At 40.5% G+C, this 27,633-nt stretch overlaps 1 protein-coding gene across 1 annotated transcript in view; it reads right to left on the bottom strand.

Annotated features, from left to right (window-relative positions):
• Positions 1-27,633, bottom strand: part of CTNNBL1 (catenin beta like 1) — a 179,396-nt gene that overhangs the window by 104,019 nt on the left and 47,744 nt on the right. Inside the window, exons 3-5 of the mRNA XM_070420298.1 lie at positions 24,805-24,911; positions 12,342-12,481; positions 2,911-3,008 (exon numbers count right to left, since the gene is read on the bottom strand). Of these exons, the coding sequence (XP_070276399.1) occupies positions 2,911-3,008; positions 12,342-12,481; positions 24,805-24,911 (345 nt within the window). The remainder of the gene's footprint in view (positions 1-2,910; positions 3,009-12,341; positions 12,482-24,804; positions 24,912-27,633) is intronic.

Here is a 27,633-nt window from a genome sequence, read left to right as displayed (position 1 = left end):
GAAACTGAGTACCAAAGGTTAAGTAACTTTCCCAAGGACACACAGCTGGTAAGTGACAGAGCTGCCACTCCCCTGACAGGCATCACAGTTCAGGGAAGTCAAGCTTATATACAAATGTCTGTAAGCCAAGGTGACAAGTGCCAGGATGTACAAAGTGCTAGGGGAACACAAATTCTGCTGAGGTGATGAGTCAGAAGAAAACCTCAGAAGAGAAGAGATAAGGTTTAAGTTAGGCTTTAAAGGATGATCAGGTGTATTCCTGGTAGCCCAGGAGAAGCAAGGTTTACCAAGCTGAGACAGATGTGAGCAAAGGCCTGGGGCTGCCAAGCACATGGCAAGCTTTAGGACTAGCAAGTAGAAAAATGACTGTGATTTAATCAAAACTCTCAAGAAGTCCAGTCTTTTTCAGAGGTATGCCAGAGAATTGCCATCAAAGCAAATATACTTGCATTTACTACTCTTCAGAAGAGTGTACTTCCCAGGCTACAAAGTCAACTTGTTATAAAGCACAAATATTCACCTTTTGCATAAATCACAGCAATGGGTGTGTACCAAATTTTAAACTCCAAAGATGCCCGAGAATGCCAGGAGAGCACTCTCTTCCCACACAAATGTGCTCTTCTATTGCTTAGGACTTCCAACTGGGAAAAAGACCAAGGCAATAACTGCAAACTGCACAGCACAATAAATTCTGCTACATGCCCTCTAGCCTCTGCTCATGCAATTCCAGGCCTCTGATATTGGCCCCAAATTAAAACTGTGAAGACAACTCAACCCTTATAATATGAGAATACTTATCAAACATCTTCCTGAATGCAGCCCAAGGACAGAAAAAAAGAAAAAAAAAAGGAAGACCACCCACTGATTCTGCTCTCTAATATTTACTGATGGCTTCTGACTGGCTGCAAACAAATAATATATGGGAGTCTAGGAATGTTCCATTGTTTGTGATTCACACCAGACTGACCATTATAAAGCCATAAAAGTAAAAATCTTAATAAAAAATAAAAAAAAACTAAACAAAACAAACAGAACACCCTGTGTAGCAGCTATGTAATGGCTCCCCAGACTGAGAATGAACTGTTTCTTCCTAAACAAACAATAAAATCTTCAAGGTCCAGCATTTGTTGGCGGGCTTGGCAACACAGAAAACACAAAGAGAGCTTTTGTGTGAACTGCTGTTTCTGAGTATGTTTTACAGGCAGCAGGCAGGCTAGCCGTTCCTCTCTCATCTCCTCTATTCACAGGCAAAGGATGGTAATTAAAATCAGCCCAGGGACCAAGCAGGAAGGCTCATTCAGGGCCACTGTAATTAACCTCTGGGAGGTAAGACTGCACACATGACACTGTGGAGACAGCGAAGGAGCAAGTGCCACAGCCTTCCTTCTGATGCGCCTCAAAACAAAAGGACACCCCACATCATGCTTTTCTTTTTGAGAAAAATAAAGTTCCCTGAATTCCACAAAAGTAGAAGTTTGCTCTTGGAAGAAAGAAAATGGCAATAGAAATTTTCATCATACTAAGTCACAAATGGCCCTGCTGGACTCCAGCCTTGCTCTTTATAAGAGAGTTCTTCATATCCAGTGGGTTCACAACCCCTTCATTCACACCAAATGCCAGCAGTGAGCACGGCACAGGAAATTTCTAGTGTAAAGAACCTTGAGGGAGAAAGGGTGAGAAAGGGGTGGGCAGTGTAACAATGAGATCTCAGAATCCCTTGGGACCCCAATCCCAACCATTCTGATTCAGTAGGTCTATTGGGCCAGAAGGTGGCCTAACGAACATGCCAAATTAATCTAGTACAAGTGGCTGCAGAGACCTATGATAAACTCTGCAAACTGCATCAAAACCAGTACTAACTTCCTACCTGACAGAAAAGATGAGACAACAGAAAGGAAGGAAAACCACCTGAGCCCTGAGGAGAGTGACAGCTCAGTGGGTGGACAGAAATCCACAGGAAGTATCAGGGTAAGAGGCTGGACTAGACTCACTTCTGCCACTGGCCAGCTGTGGTGCCTTTTCAGCCCCTGAGCCCTCTCTGATCACAGGCGAGAGAAGGAAACTGGTGTGGTGGGAAAGGACTGTGGAGGGATCAGAAGATGCTGGCTCTAATCTCAGCTGTTGCAGGGACTAGCTGTGTAGCCCAGTGAAAGCCTTCGTTTTTCCATCTGGGGTTCCTCACGTGTAAATGAGGCGATGGGTCTACTGGTTCACATCACATGTAAACTCCCTTTGATTGGCTGCTGCCTGGAACAATAGCTGAGGCAGATTCTGAGGCCTTGCCAAGGCTCCACCAAAAAGAATGCTGAAATCAACCGGCCCTGTCTTCTACAGGCAGGGCTGCAACTCTGGCCTGGGTGAGCCACAAGGTTTGTTCTTATTTTTAACATTCTCCAAATTCCTGTCTATGAAATAAGTAATAATGATACCTGTTCTACCCTCATTTGGAATTATGAAGGCCAGAGGAGAAAAGAAACATCCATGAAAACTTTTTGTGAAAAGGTCAGTAGCAACACAGTTGAGTGTAGAGGAACAGGAACATGGAGTCAAAGAGAACACAGGTTCAAATCCCAGCTGAGTGACTATAGGCAAGTTGTTTTGTCTCTTTATGCCTCAGTTTCATAGCGGTAAAGGGGAATAACAGAATAATACCCATCTGAGAGGACATGGTGAGGACTACATAGTGATATTTCATAAATGTTAGGCCTCTATAACCCCTTCCCTAACATAGTTCCAAAGAACAAAGTATCCCATAGGTTGCATTTCTACTTTTTCACTCTTCTCATCCAGTCCAGCCTTTCCTCAGAGCTCTACCTGATACTCAGATGATGCCACTCACAGAGACAGTGGCGGTGATGATGTCAACACCTCACACAAGCCTGCAAAACCCCAGAGGGATGTGCAACTTACCAGAGCATCGATGAGTACTTCTGCTCCCTCTTCACTCTCATGGAGGGTGTCTATATCTGTTAACTCCTGAAGCAAATCAACCACAGCTATGGACACATGTGAAAAATGTTAAGGGTATCACGTACATACTGAAACCCTACTGGCATTTTACTAAAACATTTGGTTCCCTCCCGTTTCCTTCTCAACTGCTTCATCACTGTTTGCCTTTAACACACTCTGGTTTTATTACATCTCTTCAACAAGGTACTACTCACAGAGGGTGTTCAATAAATGTTGTTAACTGACTGTCTCTTTCCTATGTTGCCTTCCTGGCAACTTATTCCATAGGTTCACTGTATTTTTTAAAATTTCAAAACTTCAAATATGATCACTTGGGAGGTTGCTTTTCCAGTGAGAAACACCCTTAGCCTTAACTCATAATTTAAATTCTTGGAACTCAGTATAATCTTAACTATCTTGTACAGTTCACCTTCAAAGGCAGTAATGATTTCTAAGATGACATGGCTGGTATCTTCAGAGACCAAGGCATGACCAAATAGATTTAATATGTAAAGGGAAGGATTTACACTGGGCCGTGCTAGTGTAGAACCCACCAACCTCCCTTTCCCTCAAACACCACGCTGCTTTGGACATAAAAGAAATGTAAACAATGAAAATTGAACAGGAGGCAAAAATGGAGAAAAAGAGGGACATATAAGTGAATGAAAACATGAAGCAGAGAAAAAAGAAGTTATGTTTGGAAACTGGAAGCCAGAACTAAACTAAGTTTCTCTTCCCTCACCTTGGAGACACACACACACACCTTGCTCCATCAACCTGCATTTACTGAATGCCTACGATGAATATACACTGTGACAATGACAAAGGCAAATTAATTCTTCATTCTGGGCCTCAGTTTCCTCACCACAAAATGAAAACATTAGATAATCAGAGACATTTAAAAAATTATACACCACAGGGAATTACTAACATGTAACAGTGAAGAATACAGAAACATTAACTGCAGATGTCTTGAAAAAGCAGCAATCAACTTGAACTGAGAAATCAAGAATTATTTGTTAAAACAGAGTGGTCAGAAAACAGGCAACTAAAAAGATGAGGGCAGGACAACAGGAATAAAAGCAGAGAGATTAGAATGCACAAAGGCATATAAAGAGAAGAAACGGAATAGGAGGGAAGAGATAAAAGCATAATGGTAACCCTACAAAATAACAGTATTTTGAAAGGCTAACCTAACAGCTGTGTGCAGGCAGCACAAAAGCATTATGAATGTTGGGGGTGGGCAAATGGGAGGCAGTTGGGGTGTATGGGCGAGGGGTGGGAAAAGCAACACCTGAAGGAGGAACAGCTGTTCCAAAACTACAACAACAAAAGAGTCCAGAAATGAGATAACAGGGTCAGAATCAGGGCAGTTTCACTAGAACTGGAAAGAGAAAAATAAAAGATACAGGACAATTAACAATAATGATAGAACTTGCTAACTGCCAACTGACATTCTAGGTATTTCATGAACGTCTTTTGCTGGGGGAAAAATTATTTGAAGGTTCATTTTATTCATCAATAACTGACCAGCCGACCATCATGAATAAGTAAATAAGGTTCCTGTGTCTTATTCTTTCACTCTTTAAAGTCATATTTGCCCCAAACATAGGAGTGCTATAAAACTTAGTGTGGCCCAGCCAGCGAGGCACAGTAGTTGAGCGTCAAACCATGAACCAGGAAGTCCCGGTTTGATTCCCGGTCAGGGCACATGTCTGGGTTGTGGACTCAATCCCCAGTAGAGGTGCGTAGAAGGCATCCAATTAATGATTCTCTTTCATCATTTATGTTTCTACCTCTCTCTCTCCCTCTCCCTTCCTCTCTGAAACCAATAAAAACATTTTTAAAAGGAAAAAAACTGACAATGGCTGTGGTTTTATATAGAAATACTAGAGGCCCGGTGCATAAAAATTTGTGCACTCGGGGGGTGGGGGGCCCCCCAGCCTGGCCTGTGCCCTCTTGCAGTCTGGGACCCCTCGGGAGATAACGACCTGCTGGCTTAGGCCTGCTCCCGGGTGGCAGAGGGCATGCCCAATCCCTAGGTGCAGCCCCTGGTCAGGCTCAGAGCAGGGCCGATTGGGGAGTTGGGGCGCCACCCCGTCATGCACAGAGCAGGGCGGATCGGGAGGTTGCAATGCCACCCTCAGTCACGCTCAGGGTAGGGCCGATTGGGGGGTTGGGGCACCGCCCCCTGTCACACTCAAGGCAGGGTCCATGGGGAGGTTGCGGCGCCACCCCCTGTCATGCACAGAGCAGGGCCGATCAGGGGGTTGGGGCACTGCCCCCTGTCACTCACAGAGCAGGGCTGATCAGGGGGTTGGGGCGCTGCCCCCTGTCACTCACAGAGCAGGGCCGATCAGGGGGTTGGGGCGCTGCCCCCTGTCACTCACAGAGCAGGGCCCATCAGGGGGTTGAGGAGCTCCCCCCTGTCACTCACAGAGTAGGGCCGATAGGCGAGTTGGGGCACCACCCCCTGTCACACAAAGAGCAGGGTGGATCAAGGGGTTGGGGTGCTGCACCCTGTCACACTCAGGGCAGGGCCAATGGGGAGGTTATGGCTCTACCCTGTCACACACAGAGCAAGGCCCATGGAGGAGGGTTGGGGCACCACCCTCTATCACCCACAGAGCAGGGCCGATCAGGGGGTTGGGGCACCGCCACTGTCACACTCAGGGCAGGGCCGATGGAGAGGTTATGGTTCTACCCTGTCACTCACAGAGCAGAGCCCGTGGGGGCGGGGGTTTGGGGCGCCACACCCTGTCACACACAGAGCAGGGCCAATCAGGGGGTTGGTGCACTGCACCCTGTCAAACACAGAGCCGCAGGGCAATCAGGGGATTGGGGAGCTCCCCCCCATCAGGCACAGAGCAGGGCTGATCAGAGGGTTTGGGCGCTGCCCCCTGTCACACTGATCCCGGTGCCGGGAGGCATATTACCCTTTTACTATATAGAATAGAGGCCTGGTGCACGGGTGGGGGCCAGCTGGTTTGCCCTGAAGGGTGTCCTGGATCAGGGTGGGGGTCCCCACTGGGGTGCCTGGCCAGTCTGGCTGAGGGGCTGAGGGCTGTTTTCCCGCTGGCAGTTGACTAAAAGCTCCCAACCGCTCCTTGTTTTTTTTTTTTTTTTCTGGGCCAGCTTTAGCTCTGAGGCCTCGCTGCTGAAAACATGGATACAATGTTGCGGTCCGGGGTTGACTGACAGCCGGTTTTGTTTAGCTTCTTATTTGCAACATAGTAATAGTTGCTTAGAGTTGCAGTTGAGAGTCCGGCAAGTGAGGCGGGGAACGTTGGAGTCTGCAGTTCCTGGAGGAAGCAAGTCTCCCTGCTCGCTTCAGTGCATGGCTGCCGGCCGCCATCTTGGCTGACAGTTAATTTGCATAAGGATACGCTGATTAGCCAATGGGAAGGGTAGCGGTCGTACGCCAATTACCATGTTTCTCTTTTATTAGTGTAGATGATAAATGTCCAACTTTTACCAAGCAAAGTTTTTTCTTATAATATTCCAGTGTACAGGGGTGGGCAAAACTAGGTTTATAGTTGTTCCTATGGAAAATAGTTAATAAATAACAATACAAGAATAAACTGTGTTTCACATACAACTGTAACTCACAAACCTGCTTTTGCTCACCTCTGTATATCTCCTTGTCTACTCTCCTGCCTCAGTTGAAAAGTCAAATAATAAATGAGTTACCAGCTACCAGATCTGGTAAACATCTCATCAATCCTACCATTAACTGATTTTCCATAAATTCCCAACTTTCATCAAGTAGCATTTCAACAAGGCAGTAATGAGTCCGTAAGTGTAATCATCAACTCCTGGGTAATGTAATATGACATTTGAAGGTTATTTGAAGACTAGAAAGAGGAGTAAGAATGCGAACCACAGATAGACAGATGAATCCTCAATGTTGAGAAAATTCAGCATGGCCTGCCACCCATCCAGCATTTCTTCACAAGCAGACTCTGGGCATGGGTGATAGGTTTTTCCACTGTATTTACAATTTCATTTCACGAGGTAAAAGGCTCTCCGGTCCAAGTATAATAGGAAAACAGAGAGCCTGTCTCTCTGTGAATTACTAAAACACAGTTTTTGATAGCCTATTTTGTCATGTCAGTAGAAAGACCACCCAACTCACTCCCTTTGTACCTGTCCACTACTGGGGCAATAAGCTAGTATAATAAGAAGTGAAGTCGAAAAAACCAGCGGGGCACAAATGGTCCATAACACAATGGCTCTTGGAAAAAGAGGACTGTCTACTTCTATTTTTTGGCTCTAGATATTTATTTTCAGGCCTGATCCCTAATAGAGTCCTGGTATAGAAACTGAACATTAACCTTATTAGTCTCTAATGAGATGTGTTCATAAGTAATGTTGCTTTGTGTGTATTTTTAAGATACAGAGGAACAAGACATAGTAAGCAGGTGGCTTTTTTTAAAAGTCATTTCAAAAGGGCTTCCTTAAGAAAAATGAACCAGGATAGATTCAGAATATATAATTGATTTAATAGAACAAATAAGGGGCTTTCTAAAACAAACAAACAAACTTCTTTCTTTTATTCCTAGAGTAGGATAGTGATTAGATATAACTCAATCCAGATGAATTTCAAAACACAGACAAAATGGGGTTTTTTTCTCCTTTTGAAACAGTTGGCAGAGGTAGCTAGAATGAACCAGGACTCTTAATTTCATCCCAATCCTAGATCAAGGTCAAACTAGTATGAGGGAGAAAATGCACTCATTCAATATTTGTTAAGTACCTAGTAAATGTTAGTGGGCACTGTCATGCTACAGGGAAAATGTCCAAAGCAAGCTACAACCCCCCTGCTTTGGGACACAGAATTAATCTAAAACTCATAAACAAAATTAAAAATTACATTAACAGGTCCTTTTCCTAGATTGCCATTTTGGCACTTTTTACCTAATCTGACTTTCTTCAGAGCACATTTAAATGTCTCAAAACACACACACACACCAAAAAATGGGTGGCTTATCAGTACAAATTATCAGGGAGGTTAGACTACCTATAAGAAAAAGAAGTAAATGGTTTTCAATGTACGTAACTTAGATTCTGAAAATACTGAGATGAGACTAGCTCCTAGGAAAACAACAGCCAGAGATACACAAGTCTTATTAGACAGCACTTACAGGAAAGCACTGGAGCAACAGCCAGCTCCCTTCCCAGTCCAATTAGAAGAAAGCCCTTAGGAGACTCAAACCTTTCCCAGCCTCACTCCTGCTCATTAACACTGGGGCTCTATTTAACACAGGCACCCCTGACTACTGTACACACCCTCTGAGATGATATGGTGTGTCCCAGTCAGGTTGTAACACGTTAGCATTCTCAGACCCAAATGCTCAAGTTCAATTGATCCCTGCTAGTCTAAAAAAAGTCTTTCTACTCCTTGTTTTCCAAACCCCATAGTAATTCTTCACAAAACCCATCAGGACAACTTGGCAAGTCCTCTGGGCTTTCTAGAATTTGAGAAAACTAAGCAGTGATTTAGAAAAGGATCCCAGACAAAAGGGAGCTGTCCCATCAGCACCAATGATCTACTTGGTGCTGACCAATTTCTCCCTTCTGCCTGTTAGTGCACAGCCCACTGTACTGAAGCCTCAGTTAACATTACAATGAGACCTCCGAATAACAAGTGGATGGAGAGAAAGCAGACTGTGAATAAACTGGGTTTAGTTTACTGGATTTTTTTTTTATTAAAGAATAAGGCACTTAGCTAGGAATCAGTACAGTAGTTGTAACTTTTTTTTTTTTTAAATGGACTTGATATCCAATGTGTAGTGACTACAAGAACAGCTAGTAAGAGCATGTCAGCTTCCAGTAAGTGAGGAATGGCAATTTCCATTGCCAAGGTAGAGAACATGAAATAAACTTGAAAAGCACTCAAATCTCCACATCTACCAAAAGCTTGCCAATCTCCAATGTCCAATTCCCTTATCACCCCTATGCCAGAGATGACCCACATCTTTCAGAATACCAATGGCATTTCTTGAGCATAACACTCCAAGGGCACTTACCACCACACATAGCTATCAACTGAAGCTACTATTTCTTATTTTCCTAATAGAACACAACAGAGCTTATCATACTAAGGAAGAACCCAGTAAATGCCGTGATCTACTACAGGACTTTAGAAAGGATTCCACTGACTTGTCACTTAAATTGAGAACAAAGCAGATGCCATACAAAAATAGGATACTTACTGGTAACTTGGAGTTTTTTTAATTTTGTTTTGATTTTTGGTGGTGGTAGCAGAAGGGGTACTCAGCCACCATCTGGGGTTTTATCTTCTTGTTTTATTCCTCCTTGTTCCTTCAGGCAAATTGAGTAAATTTGGCTTAAACTAGGCCATAAAAACTTTGTTTACCAATACCTTAAGAAAATATTTTTAAATGTAGCTTTGGTTTTATTTTTCTGCAGAAACACTCCAAAAGGTTTACAAAAGGGGGGCTCTGAACATGTTTAAATGATTTATTTTAAAGGAAAAATTGTTGTAAAAAGCATTATCTCTAAAAGGCAACAGCTGTTGGACCCCACCTAATGCATTTGGAGTGACTCTTGAACACTGTGTGTGGGGTGTGCCTTCTCTCCCTCCCCTCACCCCCAGAGGTGCTCTTCACAGACCAGAATTCCACTCTGCCGCCAAATGATGGCTGGGCTCCTACCTCTCCAGGGGGGAGATGTGCTCAGAAGCGCTGACAGGCCCTCACCAGCGGCAGTGATGCAGAGCGCCAGAATAAACTCTGAAGCTGCTTCTCACGGTTGAGAGGACAAGGTGCAAGCTGTTTTCTCACATCCTCTGTCTCTTAAGGTTACAATAAACCAGCCTCTGATCCAATTAAAATCCCTATAGTTTATGTTTTCTCAAGAAGGACAAAGCAAAGATGACCTGTGCTTGCTGGAAAGATAACCAGCCATGTATGGTCTTGGTTGATAAATGAAGAGTTAAAAAGATTAAAAATTTAAGTCATGACTGCCATGAAATTGTTTATTTATGGTAAGGTGTTTCGGGCAGTTACGGCTGTATAACAGTAAATTGTTAACAAGCGTTTCCTAAAGAAAAATTTCCATTATAGATCACAGATAAGGCAAGAAACAGTGCAACGCTGCTGAGAGAGCAACATTCCAACTGATAGAGGATTCGTTAGATGCAAGACAAGAGGGTCTACCCTTTCCTGAAACCACTTTTAAGAAAAGCTGTACTTTGAGGAGATGACATTTATCCTAATTGCTGCATCTAATTAAAATTAGGTAATTTAAAAATTTTCAAATGAACTTAAAATTTGATGTAGGGCATAATTAAAAATCAGATTTTAGAAAAATATCACTAGGGCAGTAGGGTGAAGGTTGTATACAAGAGGGGGGAAAGTGCAGTTTAGTTCTCAGAGAGCAGGAGGGAATGGCAGCTGTCAAAGTTATTACAGGGGGACTTGTTTTTTTTTTCCTTTTTAAAGACCAGAACATTACAACTTGCAGCAGCTGTGCCCTTGCCTTTCCCAAGTATGCTGATGAGCAGCACTTCTTGTGTGTCTTCTCCTCAGCAGGAACCAGGCTGGTGAATCAGCAAAGTGTCAGTATCTTTGGAAAGCTGCTACTATTATTTTGAGTTAGCAGGCATAGAAAAAGAGAATGAGAGCCATGTTTCCAGAAATCACACAGGTGATTTCTGTATTAATACGCAAGGTAATGAATGAATCACTGCAACTCTGTCAGGGACGTAATAAATCCTAGAGGGAAGAGACTCAGTGCACGAGAAAGAACAATGGACTGGAAATCAGGGGCCTGGAGTGCCAGCCTCAACTTCGACAGTTAGCTATCCAACATTGGGACCTCAGACTTGTAACTAAATAAATAGTCACTGGACTAAGTCATCTCTAAGGTCTGCTCGGATTCTGAAAATCTACCATTCTGTGTAGGTGAATTGAAATGTGAAGTCACAACTAGAATTCTTAGTTACTAACTCTGTAAGGAGCAGTTAGCACCTCAAATAGAGCTAATCATATGTAGATACTCAATATATGCTTACTGACTGATGCTGTTTGAGTAACCAGTATAGCCTACGGTTCCTCGGGGTCTAGCACAGTGCCTGGTACATAATAAGCACTCAAAGCATATCTACATGCTATTGAATTCATAAGACCCTGTACTGAACTCGCCTAGAAACAAGCTAATTGACTAGGGTTCTTATAGTACAATGCAGAACTCTGCAATGAACCCTGGGGAACATTCATCAATCTTGGGACTGACACAGTGATTCTTAATACTGTCTAACATTACATGAAATATCAGAAATGGCTTAAGATCACCCTTCAAGAAGCCTGCATTAAAATTATTCACTGATTTATTTCTATGAGAATTATCAGGCAGGAAAGAACCTAGTCAGACATGCTCTCAGGAGAGAGATTACCAGAAAGATGAAAATAACATGAAGCAGCAGCAGATTCCCCATGAATATCACTCAAGCAGACTAACTACATTTGTCTCTCACCTTTGAAAATCTGGATTCTAACAGAACAACTATTGGAAGGGAATTTCCTTTAATGAACATAACTCCAACCACAGGCATATGAAAAACCTTTTGCACTAAAGCAGTTGCACACCAGATAGCAGTTGCACAAAGACAAAGTATAAAATGGTTTTCAAAGTCATGATTCAGATTCAGTTAAAAGTAACATTTCCTAAGTGCTTACTATATATAAGAAACTACTTAGCACTTATATGATCTCCTTTAATCCTCTAAATAACACTGAAAGGCAAAAGTTATTAATTCTATTTTTTGCAGTTGAGAATACTAAAGGCTAGAGGGGCACCAAATTTCACACAAAAAGTAAAACTAAAAGTTACACCTAGATTGTCTATTTAGGTATAAAGCTGATTCTATAAATACGAAATGTTTTTGTGCACCTGGCCTTTAAGAAATTAGAAATATATCAGTGGACAAAACATAAAATCCCTATCTTCCCCGACATCCCAGTGTGCTTTCCATCATAGTTTACTGCATCTTCTAGTCTCAACTCCACTGGGGCATCTGCTAACAGACTGATGTCTAGACCAAAAATTCATATGCTGTCTGGTCTTGTCCCTCTAATGGGCCTCCAAATCAAGATCCTGAAAAATTAATGCTGTTAATGTATGAACAGATACATCACGATGAATTCTAGTACTATTAAGAGCAAATAGAACAATTAAGGATTGCCCAAGATTTACTGATATAAACCAGATTTTCAAATGAGTAAAGAGCAGCATGTGTTTCAAGGTGGGAGATAATTGGACTGGAAATAGAATATCAGACGTGACAGCAGAGACAGACAGGAGAAGAGAGTAAACAGCACTCCCCTACCATGTCAGCCTTCCTACTGGAGACAGATCTGAAAGGATATCTGTATTATCATGTCCGAGCAACCCGAGAAGAGACTGAACAGCATTCAGCTCCACTAGGAGGTGGTACAGGTCTGGCATGGTGGCTACCACGTGCATCTCCTGAATGATGTCATTTAGGTCCAGCTCGGATTCCATAAACCTAGGAGGGAAAAACAAGACAGCATCATTGAAAGGAAAGAAGTACTATCAGCACTGACGAGCAAACAGCCACACAATCCAGACAGACAATCTGTCAAAGTGTCTACAACAGACCAACCAAGAAGGACACTCATCCAAACATCATACTGTCACATAATTTCCTTGAGAAATCGATTTCCTCATTACAAAAATCAATCTTGGATTCAGATCTCATTACAGGATTCCCTTACTCTTGCCGTCACGAGCTGCCTTTTAGAGGCTCCTAAAGCATTTTGCAGCTTTAAATGATCTGCCCACCAGTCCTATGGATTAGCTAACAATACCCCTTAGTGTGGCAATTCTGTTGCCCTGAACATAATTATCTTACTAATCTAAAAAGGGTTTTCTTACTTGCCACTTCAGATCAAGGGCCAATTACTTCCCTTACCCAAAAGGAAGACATGAGATTCTGCTGCCATTCAAAAATGGCAAGTAAGAGAAACTCCCAATCCTCACATCCCTCTTCCAGTGAGCTGATTAAGAGGTAGATCCCAAAGTAAAGCAGATATAGGCTCTGGCATCCTATAATCACCACCATACTTTATGTAGTATGATATTTTACTCACATGTCCACACTTGAACCTTTCAACAGACCTATGCTCAGACACTTAGAACAGAACTGCTCTGTATTCGCCTCCGCATGTCCCCCCTGCCAATGTTTGACATGTTAAGGAATGTCCACTAAGTCTTTGATGAATAAGACAGGAAGTTTTGTTGTGAAAAGGAAATGAGCTAATCCATGCAAAGCAACTGAACAATACCCGACTGACAGTGATTGAGAGGAATGGGTGGTCAAACAGACCCTGAAACCAGACTGCCTGGGTTTAAACCTGACCTAGGCACTTCGCCTCTCAGTGTCTTCATCTGTAAATGGGATAATAAACTGCCTACCTCATAGGGACACTATAAAGAGTAAATGAATAAATAGATATAAAGCACTTAAAATTGTGTATGTCTGCTCTCCTTTCCCTTCCTCTTCTTTCTCTTCCTCTTACTACTGCTACCATTATTATGTCTATCTTCCCTGCTAGAGTGTAAGCTTCTTAAATATAGGAAGTATATATTTTGTCTCTATATATCCACAGGTGCCTGCTTAATTGAATGAGGCCACAAAGGAAAGGAACACAAGCAGGGACTCTTGAAGTCATAAAGTACTCATCAACTTCCAGAAGCTGAAGGGCTAAGCAAATACCACCTGTCCAGAAACCTGGATTCTGTAAGGAACAAAATCTAGAGACTATAACTCTTTAAAACATGCTCATATTTTAGACAATATCCCTAACCACTGTTTTTCCCCATTACTATTTTTAATCATAACAGCAATCATACATTATATTATTAACCAGAAATAACCATTGATAATATTCTGATATGTTTAATTCATGAGTTTTTACTCAACCTATACCCTTCCCCCCAACGCTAAAGTAGTCTACATAGTATATAGTTGTATATTCAATTTTTGCTATTGTTAACACAGGCTGAATAATTCCCCTTATCATTAAACACTCTTTTACAGCAGGAAAAGCCAGTATCCAACACTGCTGTCAGTCTTTCTCCTTCTCCCATGGCACTATTCCTCACTGAGCACACCACTCTTCCCTGTTGAGCCCAGACATGACTTCTCAACATAGCATTCCAAAAAGAGACTGCCAATCAATCACAGAGCGAGTGTAGGAGATTAAGCCTATCTGAAACTCCTGTCCTAAATAATACATTTTTAAAAGCTGCATGGTATTCCCTTGTGAAGATGTACCATAATTTATTTTACCCTTTGTCAGACATTCAGGTGGTCTCCAATTTTCTCCCTATACCAAATGACACTATGATGCATGTATTCACAATTATTGTGTTGAGATAAAGTCCCAGGATGGAACGTGTCAAGTCAAAGACTATGCATACCTTAGCAGATTTTGATATATTCTTCCAGAAAGGTACCAATAGTGTATAAAGTGCCTGTTTCCCTCACCCTCTTAAAAAAACAGTATTTAAAATGCATTTAAAATCTCCTCCAATTTGAAATAGGAAATTTATTAAAATTTTCTTTTTTATTGTTGATACTATTATAGATGACTCCCATTCACCCCTTCTTTGCCCACCTCCATCCAGCTCCCACAACCCCTCCCCTGACCTTCACCACTTTGTTGTCTGTATGCATGGATTATGCACAGATGTTCTTTGGCTACACTCTTTACCTTCTTTTATCCAGTTGCCCCCACCCCATTCCCTCCAACCTCTGTCAGTCTGTTCCATGTATCCATGCCTCTGGTTCTATTTTGTTTGTCAATTTATTTTGTTCATTAGATTCCAAATGAGATCATGTGATAACTTTCTCTGACTGGCTTATTTCGCTTAGCATGATATAATTTCCAAGTCCATCCATGCTGTCACAAAGGATAAAAGTCCCTTCTTTTTCACAGCCACATAGTACTCCATTGTGCAAATGTACCACAGGAGATAGAAAATTTAACTTATTTTTTATTTAGGTTTCTGATACTACTATTTAAGATGGTTCAAATTTTGTTAATGTTTATTAGCTATTTGTATTTCTTCTTTGACCATTTTATTTTTTGTAAATAATTCTTTGTTAAAAGTATTACATATGTCCCCTTTCCCCCCCTATTGACCCCCTCCAGCCTCCTCCCCCCACTCCCGTCTTCTTTACCCATTTTATATCAGTGTGCTCATCTTATTTTTTCATTTATAAGCACTCTATATATTAAGAAAATTAATTTATCGCATATGCTGGGGAAAAAAACAACAGAGAAAAATATTTGCCCTTTAATTAGTACATTGTGCTTTATCACATAAAGGTTTTTAAAAGTTTAGTCAAATCTTTGCCTTTATAAACTCTATTTTACATGTATCCTGAGCAATGTTTTTTTTCCTATGTTAAGATCAGATATATTTTATGGCCTACTTTTATGTATTGTTATGTTTATACATATTTAAATGTTTAGGAGTAAATAAATCTGAAATTTATGTTAGTGTATGATATAGGACAAAGATCTAACTTTATTTTCTGCAAATGTTTGTCCTATTGCCCCAATACCATAATTTATGCTTTTTCCACAGATCTGAAGAAATGCCACCTCCATCATATATTAAATTTATTTTTTAATTCAAATTTAAATTTCTTTCAGTGACCCCTGCTCCCCCCCACACGCCCCTCCCAAGCCTTTGCCACACTATTGTCTGTGTCCATGGGCTATGCATACAAGTTCCCCAGTTTAATCTCTCTCCCCCCATGCTCCTCACCCCCAACCCCACCTTCCCTCTGAAATTCATCAGTCTATTCATGGTTCTATGTCTCTGGATCTATTTTGTTTATCAGTTTATTTTATTCATTAGATTCCACATATCAGTGAGATCATGTGATACTTATCTTTCTCTGATTGGCTTATTTTGCTTAGCATAATACTCTCCAGGTCCATCCGTGCTGTTGCAAATGGTGAGAGCTCCTCTTTTTTATTGCTGCATAATATTCCATTGTGGTAAATGTACCACAGCCTTTTTATCCACATATCTGCTGATGGGCACTTGAGCTGTTTCCAAATCTTAGCTATTATAAATTGCACTGCTATGAATATAGAGGTGCATACATTTTTTCTGAGTGGTGTTTCCTGTTTCTTAGGATATATTCCTAGAAGTGGGATTACTGGGTCAAATGGCAGTTCCATTTTAAATTTTTTGAGGAAACTGCATAATGTTTTCCATAATGGCTGCACCAGTCTGCATTCCCACCAGCAGTGTACTAGAGTTCCCTTTTCTCTACATCCTCGCCAACACTTGTCATTTGTTGATGATAGCCATTCTGACAGGTGTGAGGTGATACCTCATTGTTGTTTTAATTTGTATCTCTTGGATAATTAGTGACTTTGAGCATTTTTTTCATGTTTCTTGGCCTTCTGTATGTCCACTTTGGAGAAGTGTCTATTTAGGTCCTTTGCCCATTTATTAATTGGATTGTTTGTCTTCCTTTTGTTAAGTTGTATGAGTTCCTTATATATTTTAGAAATTAACCCCTTATTGGATATATTATTGGCAAATATGTTCTCCCATGCAGTAGGCTCTCTTTTCACTTTGTTGTTGGTTTCTTTTGCTGTGTAGAAGCTTTTTTATTTTGATGTAGCCCCATTTGTTTATTTCCTCCTTAGTTTCCTTTGTACTAGGACAGTGGTCGGCAAACTCATTAGTCAACAGAGCCAAATATCAACAGTACAACGATTGAAATTTCTTTTGAGAGCCAAATTTTTTAAACTTACACTATATAGGTAGGTACATTGTTATTAACTTAATTAGGGTACTCCTAAGGCTTAGGAAGAGCCACACTCAAGGGGCCAAAAAGCCGCATGTGGCTCATGAGCCGCAGTTTGCTGACCACGGTAGGAGATCTATCAGTAAACATATTGCCATGAGAGATGTCTGAGATATTGCTGCGAATATTTTTACGGTTTCTCAACTTACATTTAGGTCTTTTATCTGTTTTGAGTTTATTCTTGTGTATGGTGTGAGTTGGTAGTCTATTTTCTTTTTTTTGCATGTACCTGTCCAGTTTTCCCAACACCATTTATTGAAAAGACTTTCTTTACTCCATTGTATGCTCTTGCCTCCTTTGTCAAATATTAATTGAGCATAATGGCTTGGATCCTATTTCTGGGTTCTGTTCCATTGATCTATATGCCTGTTCTTGAGTCAGTACCAGGCTGTTTTGAGTATAGTGGCTTTGTAGTATAACTTCATATCTGGTATTGTGATTCCTCCAACTATGTTCTTCTTTCTCAAGATTGCTATTTGGGGTCATTTTTGGCTCCATATAAATTTTTGGAGTGTTTTTTTCTAGATCTGTTAATTATGCCATTGGTATTTTAACAGGGATTGCAATGAATCTATAGATTGTTTTGGGTAGTATTAGACATTTTAATGATGTTGAGTTTATCAAGCCATGAACATGGTATTTTCTTCCACTTGTTTATATCTTCCTCTATCTCTTTTTTCAATGTCCTGTAGTTGTCTGAGTACAGGTCTTTTACCTCCTTGGTTAAGTTTATTCCTAAGTATCTTAATTTTTTGCTGCAATAGTAAATGGGTTCGTTTGTTTTTTTTTTTTTTTAGTCTCTCTTTCTGAGATTTCATTATTGGTGTATAAAAATGCCATCAATATCTGGGTGTTAATTTTGTATCCTGCTATGTTGCCAAATTCATTTATTAAATCTAGTAGTTTTTTTAGTGGAATCTTAGGGTTTTCTATGTATAATATCATGTCATCTGTCTGTCAATAATGACAGTTTTACTTCATCCTTTCCAATTTGGATGCCTTTTATTTCTTCTTCTTGTCTGATCGCTGAGGTTATATTATATTGAATAATAGTGGTGAAAGAGGACATCCCTGTATTGTTCCTGTTCTTAGGGGAAATGGTTTTAGTTTTTGCCCATTGAAGATGATGTTGGCTGTAGGTTTGTCATATATGGCCTTTATTATGTTGAGGTATGATCCCTCTATTCCCACTTTGCTGAGAGTTTTTATCAAAAAAAGAGTGTTGGATTTTGTCAAATGCTTTTTCTGCACCAATTGACAATGATCATGTGATTTTTGTCTTCCAATTTGCTTATGTAATGTATCATGTTTGTTGATTTGCGAATATTGTATCAGCCTTGCATCCCTGGGATAAATCCCACTTGGTTATGGCATCATACACTGAATTTTAATGTGTACTCTAATCTGTTTATGGGCTTTGCACTGCATTTCATTGCTTTGTTTGCAAATTCTTGAGCCAGGATCACACTTCCATATTGTTACAGTATATTTTATGTCCATTATTGCAAAAACACTTTCTTGCTAGTCTTCTTTTTCAATGCTTCCTTGTTTATTCTCACCTGCTTATTATTCCAGTACATTCAAAATTATTTTTGTAAAGATTCCCCCTCCATCCATCTTTTTTTAAGGCTTCTTTCACTGTGCTTACAAATATACCACCATTTTACATTATTTCTGTCTCCTAAAGTGTGAAAGTCAAATCAGAAGAATCATGCCTTGGAAAGGCTGGTGCAGAATTCAGATATTCCATGGGGTAGCAGATCTATATAATCTTTGAACCAAATGGGCTCAGCAAACCTCTAAAGGTTATTTGCCTTAAATGGGTAGTTGTTGTTTTTTAACATCTGATTTCTGAAGAGTAACTTCACATAAAGATTTTTACAGCTCACCAGGAAGAACTGACAAGGAAGACTAAGCACTAAATAGTAATAAGCAAAATGATGTTGAACACAAGAAAAGATTTGGGGACTTGGGTGGTAATGAATGAATGTCAGCCCAGAGAGAAGCCTCTGGTGGCATCCTACAGGGGTTGATCCTTAGGCCTGTTTAGATCATCTATATTATTTTATTGTTATTTTCTAATCAGTAACTTAAATGAAGGTATATAAATAGCAACTTAACAAATGTTAAACAACACAAAGCTTACAGAGAAAATGAATACAGCGCTGACAGAATCAATTCAAAAGTTCCTGATAGGCAATGATGATGGGCCAAATCTAACAGAAGAAAAATTATCTAGGATCCACATAGAGAGCTGCACTGAACCAAAAAGTCAGATTACAAATGCATGGGGTGGGAACGACATAATTTAATAAGAGCACATGTGTAGAACTTGATGGTTTTAGTCAACTGTAACAGCAATACAAATCAGACCATGAGACAGCTGTACCAGGACAGCAACTGCTCATTCAACTGTGGTCACCCAACACTGGGCACACTCCCATGTCCACAGTTCAGCAGATGCCTTCCAAATGAAGGAGCAGAGGAAAGCAGCTGCCACAAATGCTACTGTGGTTTCAGGGTGCTTAAAAGAAGGCAATACAGAGTTAACATGTGATTATATGGCCCTGAAGTTCGGTGACATCTCTTATAGAAGCCATACTTTAGGAGAGATATAGACACTAATTCGGGAAAACAACCACGATTGTAAGTTGTCTAGATATCCTCTCATCTAAGAATTTGTTGAAATTCTTTTTCATTCTGAGCTTAAATCTTAAAGAGTCAGAAGTGCCAAATAATGAAAAGATTTCTTTAAAAAGTTAAATACTTGTCACCGGGGGTAATTAATAAAGAGTAATATAATTTTTAAAAAATCAAGAATTAGAAGGGAGAGTGGAATTTACCTTCCAACTTTGAAATTCTTCTAAATCTGCAATCAGCCCAATGTTTTTAAGTTTAGAAAGTCAAAAAATTATCAAAACAAAAACAAGCAGAAACTCAAATGACAGCAGAGAAACATCATAAAAATACTACTGGGGTCCAGTGTTACATGAGTAACAAGATATAGTGGAAAACGCCTGGACTTGAGAATGATATAGACTTGGGTCACACCCCCAGCCACACAAGTTACTGGCTGTGTAACCATGAACAGTATGTCAACAAGTATTTACTGGGCACACACTGGGTACTAGTCACCGTGCTAGGTACCGAGGATATAACAGATAATAAAATAATCCTACTTGCTGTCCGCATGGAGCCCTTAGCCTAGTACAAATTTAATAACCTATTGCGTACAATTAATTGTAAGGATCTGGTGTTGTCCAAGAAATGACATTAGAACACAGATCACGGGACCCCAACCTGGTCAATGGAGACAGAGAATAGCAACTAACCTATCTCTAAACTTCAGCTTCCTTAATTTTCCTAGCTGAATTACAGTGAGGATTCAACGAGATAAAAAATATAAAGTGCCTAATGGTAATTGGCACATAATAGGTGCTCGACAAATCTAGGTACCCTCAAGTTTGCTATGCTATAAAAAAGAGTATTTTCTTCTCTTTTTGTCAACAAAGTATAAGCCTACTCATTTAAAGCACACACTACAACATTTGTAGAGACTGTCTAGGAAGTAAGCATACACTCAGTAATGGATGACTCACAGCTGGGGGAATGGGTCAAGTTAGAGGCAATGGGAAAGCAACACAGCAATCTATTGAAACAGTAACCCAGGCTGAGATGGGGTCATCGATTCCATCTGGGATGGGGAGAATATTCTGCTAGCCTGCTATGTGCATTTGTTTCAGACCAGCAGGATGTTCTCTTTCAACTGTAATAGTGAAGATTAGCAAATGACCAGCAAGGCTCAAATATACCAGGAAAACCACAGAAATTGGTGAGTCCTCCTGTAAACACAAGACCAGCAGCCAATGCATAGAGAACATGATGCTTCTTCCACCCAACTAAATCAGCAGTTCTCAAAGTGTGGTCCTGGGCCTCTAGGGTGGGGGTAGGAGGTGGTTGAAGATCCTTTTAGGGGGTCTAAAAGATTAAAACTATTTTCACAATAATCCCAAAGTATTAAAAGTACGTCTTGTTTTATTGAGTTTTGCTTTATTGAGCTTCACAGATACTGCATTTTTTTTTTTTACAAAATAGAGGTTTGTGGTAACCCTCCATCAAGCAAGTCCATTGGCACCATTTTTCCAATAGCATTTGCTCACTTCGTGTCTCTGTGCCACATTTTGGTAATTCTTGCAATATTTCAAACTTTTTCATTATTATATACTAGAGGCCCGATGCACGAAGATTCATGCAAGAATAGGCCTTCCTTCCCCTGGCTGCCAGCACCGCCTTCGTGCCGGCCCGAGTTGCCTTTCCACCTTCGCTCTGGCCAGAGCCGCCTTCCACCTCTTGCCTTGTTGCATCAATTTGCATATTCCCACCTTATTGGCTGTGGGCACTGCCATCTTTATCACAAAGTGATGGTTAATTTGCATATTACTCTTTTATTAGATAGAATGACATGGTGATCTTTGATCAGTGATCTTTGCTGTTACTAGGGCAAGACCCTCCACCAGCAAAAAAGATTATAATTTGCTAAAGGCTCAGATGATGGATAGCATTTTTTAGCAATAAAGTACTTTTAAATTAACGTATGTACATTGGTTTTTTAGACATAATGCTGCTACATACTTAAACTATAGTACAGTGTAAATATAACTTTTATATGTGCTAGGAAACCAAAATATTCTCGTGACTTGCTTTATTGCAAAATTCACTTTACTACAAACCCGCGATCTCTGAGGTTTACCTATTTTGCCTTTTTCACTTTCATTCTCTTAGGAGTGAACACTGGAGTTTTCAACAAGGCTACACAAGACGTGATTATATCATTGCCCTGATGCCTAATAAAATGTGTGCTTGTGTATTCTAGAATTTTCTAAGATAAGCACTTTGGGGTGTACTCATAATTGAAGAGTGCAAAGGGGCCCTAAGATTAAAAACTTTGAGAACCACTATACTAAATAATTCTGCCCCTGCAACAATGAAAAGGAGAACACTAATGGGCTTACTAGGGAAATAGCACACTCCACTCAATGTGACATTTGGCAGAAAGATTACAGTGCAAGGTAGAGGTTGCATAAAGAGAACTTTCAAATGAATCTGAAATGCAGCCAAATGAAGAGAAGCATTTTTGGGTTATGCAATCAAAATGACAATTGCATATATGGGAAAATATATTTGAATGTTTCTGATCCCAACCGGAAAGTTTCATTCAAATATGTTCTAGCAATTTTCATCTTAATTGCACCTCGCTGGTCTAGAGAATTATAAAAGACACTGCACCAGTAAGAATTCAAAAATTCAAGGTTAAAACAAAATGTAGTTTCCTAACCAATTTTAAAATGTTCAGATTTAAAAACTAAAATAGTATATAAATTTTATCTGAATAGAAAACACTGTTAAGTCTTTAAAATAAAATTTTAAAACCAGTTTATGAAATGTAACACTAGAGCATCTGTGGTACATAACCTGCAGAAACTCACTGCTCTAAATTGACAGAAGTACTAGTATACCTACCAAGTGGGCAAAGGCAATGCTGGCACTCCAAAAAGTAAACTGGATTGCTTAAATTTCCAGAGTTATCAACCCAGGGCACAGCTTCCTCATAATGTATCCTTAGATTCCAGGCAATAAGAATGTAATAAAGATTACATCAACCATCTAGTATCTCATGTTTATTGAGCACCTAGAGTATGGCAGGTACTGTGTTAGGAATTAGAAACAGAAACAAACAAGACACAGTCCACCTCCTCAAAGGACACAGAATCTAATGCAGGAAGACCACTGAGAAAAGAAATAATAAAACAAATGGCAAAAATGTTAAAGACTGATCACATTCATTATGGGCAAGAAAATAGGGAAAGAGACCTGCTGATGGGAGAATAAAAGAACACAGTGGGGAATTTGGCAGTAGTTATCCAAGTTTAAAATATACATACCCTTCAACCTGGGAATTCAACATTTATCCTATAGAAATACATTTTATACTAAGGCACATGTATACAAAGGTTCGCTACAGCATTGTTCATAAAAGCCAATATTTAAAATAACCAAATGTCTGTAATAGAAAAATAATAAGTAAATCATGGTTATCTATAAACCATGAAATACTATAACCAGTCACAAAAAATAAGTATGCATATATGAACATGAAAAGATCTCCTGTTATGTAATAAAAAAATCCAGGTGCAGAATACATACAGTATAATTTAGGTTAAAAAAAAATTTGATATTTACATATATGCAAATAAGTATATGAAAAATAATCTGAAAGGATATTCACCAAATTGTTCACAGGGCTATCTCTAGGTAGGGGAATGGAAGAGGGGGTCAGTGCAGTGAAGGAGGATGTGCATTTTTTACGCTACTTATGCACTGTTGGTATTTTTTTACAATGACAATCAATTCATGTGTTACTTGTGTAATCAGACACACACACACACACACACACACACACACACAGTGCAGAATGACAAGTGTTACTGTATGGTGAAGGTCAGCACAAAACCCGACAGGACTCTCGTGCTGGGAAAGCTGAGCTGCAATCTTACTGCAAAGAGGGCTATGGTCCTAGGTCCAGTAACCAGGTTCTTCCCTCTCTCCCCTCCTCATCTAAAGCACATTAGCCTTACCAGGTTGCCATGAGGACTTGATGACCTCTGACACCTCTGTGCCTTTGTTCATGCTAGTCACACTGCTTGGCATGCCTTTCCTGCCTATTAAAATCAAAATCATTCTACAAGGCCAGATCAAATACCACCTCTTCTGTGAAGACCTTAATAGGCCCCAACTTGGTATTCACTGTTTCTTCCTCCATGCTCCCACAACACTCTGTTTGTATCTCTTTTAAGGTATGTTTCCTTCTACTATGCATTTATAGCGAATGTGCCTAATAACCTATAAACGAGTGCAAAGACTATACTATCCAACTCTTAGTTCCCTACAGGCCTTGGACATATTAAGATTCATTAAAAGTATACGTCCTAGGAGGGAAACAGGGAGGGATGGAGAGACAACATTAAAATCTGTATAAATATGAAAATCCCTTTAATTAGGACTCAAGACTGACTGAGAGATACCAGACTCCTCATTACAGTACTTCACAGTGCACCGAGGAGCCAGTATAGTAACTATCATATTAACTATCATTTCATAAGTATGTACTAAATACCAGGTATTGATCCACTCATTTCCAATTATTTTCATTTAATCTTCACAATTCTGTAAAGGGGGGTATTATTTCTTTATACAGATAAGACACCTGAGGCTAAAAAAGGAAAAGTGACTTATTCAAGGTCATGTGGGAGTCACATCCATACTTGCCTAACCCCAAAGCCTTTGACATTTTCTCAACAGTAAAGCTATCACTAATAGCAGCCAAGGTCAGTTTTCTTTGGGACTTGCAAAGAATAATGAAGAAAAGAGTTAACATAATAGGCCTGATCTTTAGAAGGGCCTGGTTCTAGGCTGGCATCTGGTGATTTGGCTTTTGAAAAGTTCCCTATGTGATAAGGTTGTTTTGCCCACCTTTCCTTCTGAGAGTCTGGAATTCTAGTAGTTGTTGCTGGCAAAGAATGGCTACATGACCTGTCCTCATTAAATACTCTAGACTCAGAATCTCACATGGGCTTGTCTGGAGAGAGACACTGCATGCATGTTTTCACTGCTGGAGAAAGGATCATGTCCACCTGACCCCTCTCAGTGGGAGGGAGAAAGCATAGGAAGTCTATACATTAGTTTCTCCAGACTCTGCCTCATGTATCTTTTCCCCTTGCTGATCTGGTTGTACCCTCAGTACCACTGACTCTGAGTCCTGTGAGTCCTTCTAGTGATTTTCCAAACATGTGGTCGTCCTCAGACTCCTAAGGACGACAAAAGCAGACAAAACAAGCAAAAAACAAAACAAAACAAAAATGGCAAACAAAACACCTCAGAAGAGGAAGGGTATCAGCAAAACAGAGCCTTACTTCTCTGGATTGTCTGGAAACTTGATCCGCAACTCTTGGTTTTTGTATGATCTTTTTTCAAATGTAAGGATCATTTTCTTCACTGAGCTTTCATCCAATGGTTCCTCCTGGTATAAAGGGACAAATGCAACAATTCTTATTCACTAATCATTACTTCTTTCATTGGTTCTTACATGCTATTCTGCCACTCACTTTTCTGGGTTAAATGTACAGAAAACATTTTATCTCCCCCACTAGAATGAGGATTAAGGGTCTACATCACATGCTACTTTGTATCACTCTGTGTGTCTCACATCTAGCATAGAAAGTTTAGTTTAAGGCTTAGTCAACAAATATTTCTTGAGCATATCCTATGACTTGGAGTAAGCAACCATATTAGTTGATATTTATCTTGTCCTCCTTTGTTGTACAGGTAAGATAACACTCAGTGATTTAAAAGAACTTGTTCAGTGACAGTGGCCCTCAATCTTTTCCCTATACAAGGAAGGGGTCGGCAAACTGGCCAAATCCAACTCTCTGCCTATTTTTGTATAGACCTTAAGAAGGGCTGTTAATTAGCAATAGTCACAGTTTTTATTTCTTTCACATTACTATAACTGCTTCCTACTGGCTGCTGAGATGGGAATCAGACAGGTTCTTGGAATCCAGATATAACATCAAAAATTAGAGAAGCTCAGAAGTAACATTTAAAAACTAGTAGACTACACAGTGTTTTTCTTACTTCATACACTAGAGAGGTTTGAAGGTTTTCTTACCTTTATATCTACAAAGGTGTATACATTTTTTAAAAATGGAATCGTTTTCCCCAAGAAATCTACACTAAAATTTCAGAAATGTAGTCTCCTCATTTTATTTTCCAGTTTAATGTAATGTGCTGCAATACACTCTGCCTAACACTCTCCCAACTTGTAGCTTCATAGCTTTGTAGTCATTGACCATAACTCACACCTAAAGGTAAAGAAATTGCTATTAAGAGACCCTGAAATAGATCCTTTTGAAAAGCCCTGAATCATCCGATAATTTTGTTAGTACACTAAAAAATGCTAGCTATTATTTTGTTAAATTTGATATGCATATATTATGTTTTAAGTGGAAGATACCTCTAATTTCATTTTGGGCATGACACATTTCTTAAGATTTTTATCAATGACTCTCGGACTCTCAGGTAGTCTATTGGACCCCCAGCCCCTCCCCAGTATCTACTGCTTAAAGAGAAGTTCCCAGACATGGTAAAAACAGAAGTTAGTGCCCTGGCTCAGTTGGCACTCAGAGCCTAGCTTCACTATTTACTAGCCACAATGCAATGCTACTTTGCTGACTATAATCCTTAAACGCTCACCAAGTCTACCTCTTAAGTTTTCCTGAATTCATCCACTTGGCATCCTATCTATAATAATAAAAGTGTAATATGCTAATTAGACTGGACAGCCAAACGACCTTCTGGACGTCCTTCCAGACGAAGCTGCTGCGGCGGAAGCCAAGGCAAGGCGGTTAAGGGTGATCAGGCAGGCAGGCGAGTGATTAGGGGTGATCAGACAAGCAGGTAGAGGGAGTTAGGAGCGATCAGGCAGGCAGGCAGGCAGAGGTGGTTGGGGCGGTCAGGCAGGCAGGCAGAGTGGTTAGGGGCAATCAGGCAGGCAGGTGAGTGGTTAGGGGTGATCAGGCAGGCAGGCAGGCAGAGTGGGTAGGGGAAATCAGGCAGGCAAACAAGTGGTTAGGGGAAATCAGGCAGGCAGGCAGGCGAGCAGTTAAGGGCAATCAGGCAGGCAGGCAGGCAGGCAGGTGAGCGGTTAGGAGCCAGCAGACCCGGATTGTGAGAGGGTGCAAAGCGGGCTGAGGGACGCCCACCCCGCTCCCCCTGTGCACCAATTTTGTACACTGGGCCTCTAGTCCTATATAATAAAAGCCTGATATGCTAAGTGTCCAGTCAGCCGTTCAACCAATCAAAGTGTAATATGCTAATAATATGCTAAAGCCACTCAACCACTCACTATGACGTACACTGACCACCAGGAGGCAGTCGGCCAGTCGCTATGACATGCACTGACCACCAGGGGCAGACGCTCCAACCGGTAGGTTAACTTGCTGCTGGGGTTCGGCCAATCGGGACTGAGAGAGATGGGCCAGACATGCCCTGGAGCCCTCCCACGGTCCCTCCCCAGCTGGCCAAACTCCGGGTCCCTCCCCAGACCCGATCATGCACTGGTGGGGTCCCTCGGCTTGGCTTGCCCCCTCTTGTAATCCGGAACCCCTCGGGGGATGTCGGAGAGCCGGCTTTGGCCAAATCCCACAGGCCAGGCCGAGGGACCCCACTGGTGTACAAATTCGTGTACGGGGCCTCTAGTTTAGAATAAAATTTCAATCCTTTACATGACATACAGGATAGGGCAAAAGTAGGTTTACAGTTGTGAGTATGCAAAACATTTTATTCTTGTATTATTATTTATTAGTTATTTTCCATGCAAACAACTGTAAGCCTACTTTTGTCTCACCCTCTATGTAAGGAAGGTCTGGCATGATCTCGCCCAGATAATCTGTTTACCCAAAACTAGGGAATATAGCCCTGTTGTGAGACCATGTCTATTTGTTCAATGCAGACTCTCTAGTTCCTTTTACAGTGCCTGGCACACAGCAGGCATCCAGTGAAGATCTGTTGAAGGAAGAAAGAAAAGAAGAGAGATGTATCTTCTAAGGTCAGAGAGATGTTCTAAAGAAATGAGGTACATAAAATTGTTTTATAAACTATATGACACTATCTTAATGTAAGCTAGATTTTGCTATTAGTAATAAGCATGATGTACCTAACATACCACTAGGATTTAACTAAAA

Source organism: Myotis yumanensis, unplaced genomic scaffold (genome assembly GCF_028538775.1).
Source record: "Myotis yumanensis isolate MYYU_CA2020_CCGP unplaced genomic scaffold, mMyoYum1.0.hap1 SCAF_7, whole genome shotgun sequence".
NCBI lineage: Eukaryota > Metazoa > Chordata > Mammalia > Chiroptera > Vespertilionidae > Myotis > Myotis yumanensis.
Note: the sequence above shows the minus strand (reverse complement) of the source record. Positions and strands in the feature narration are given on the sequence as shown.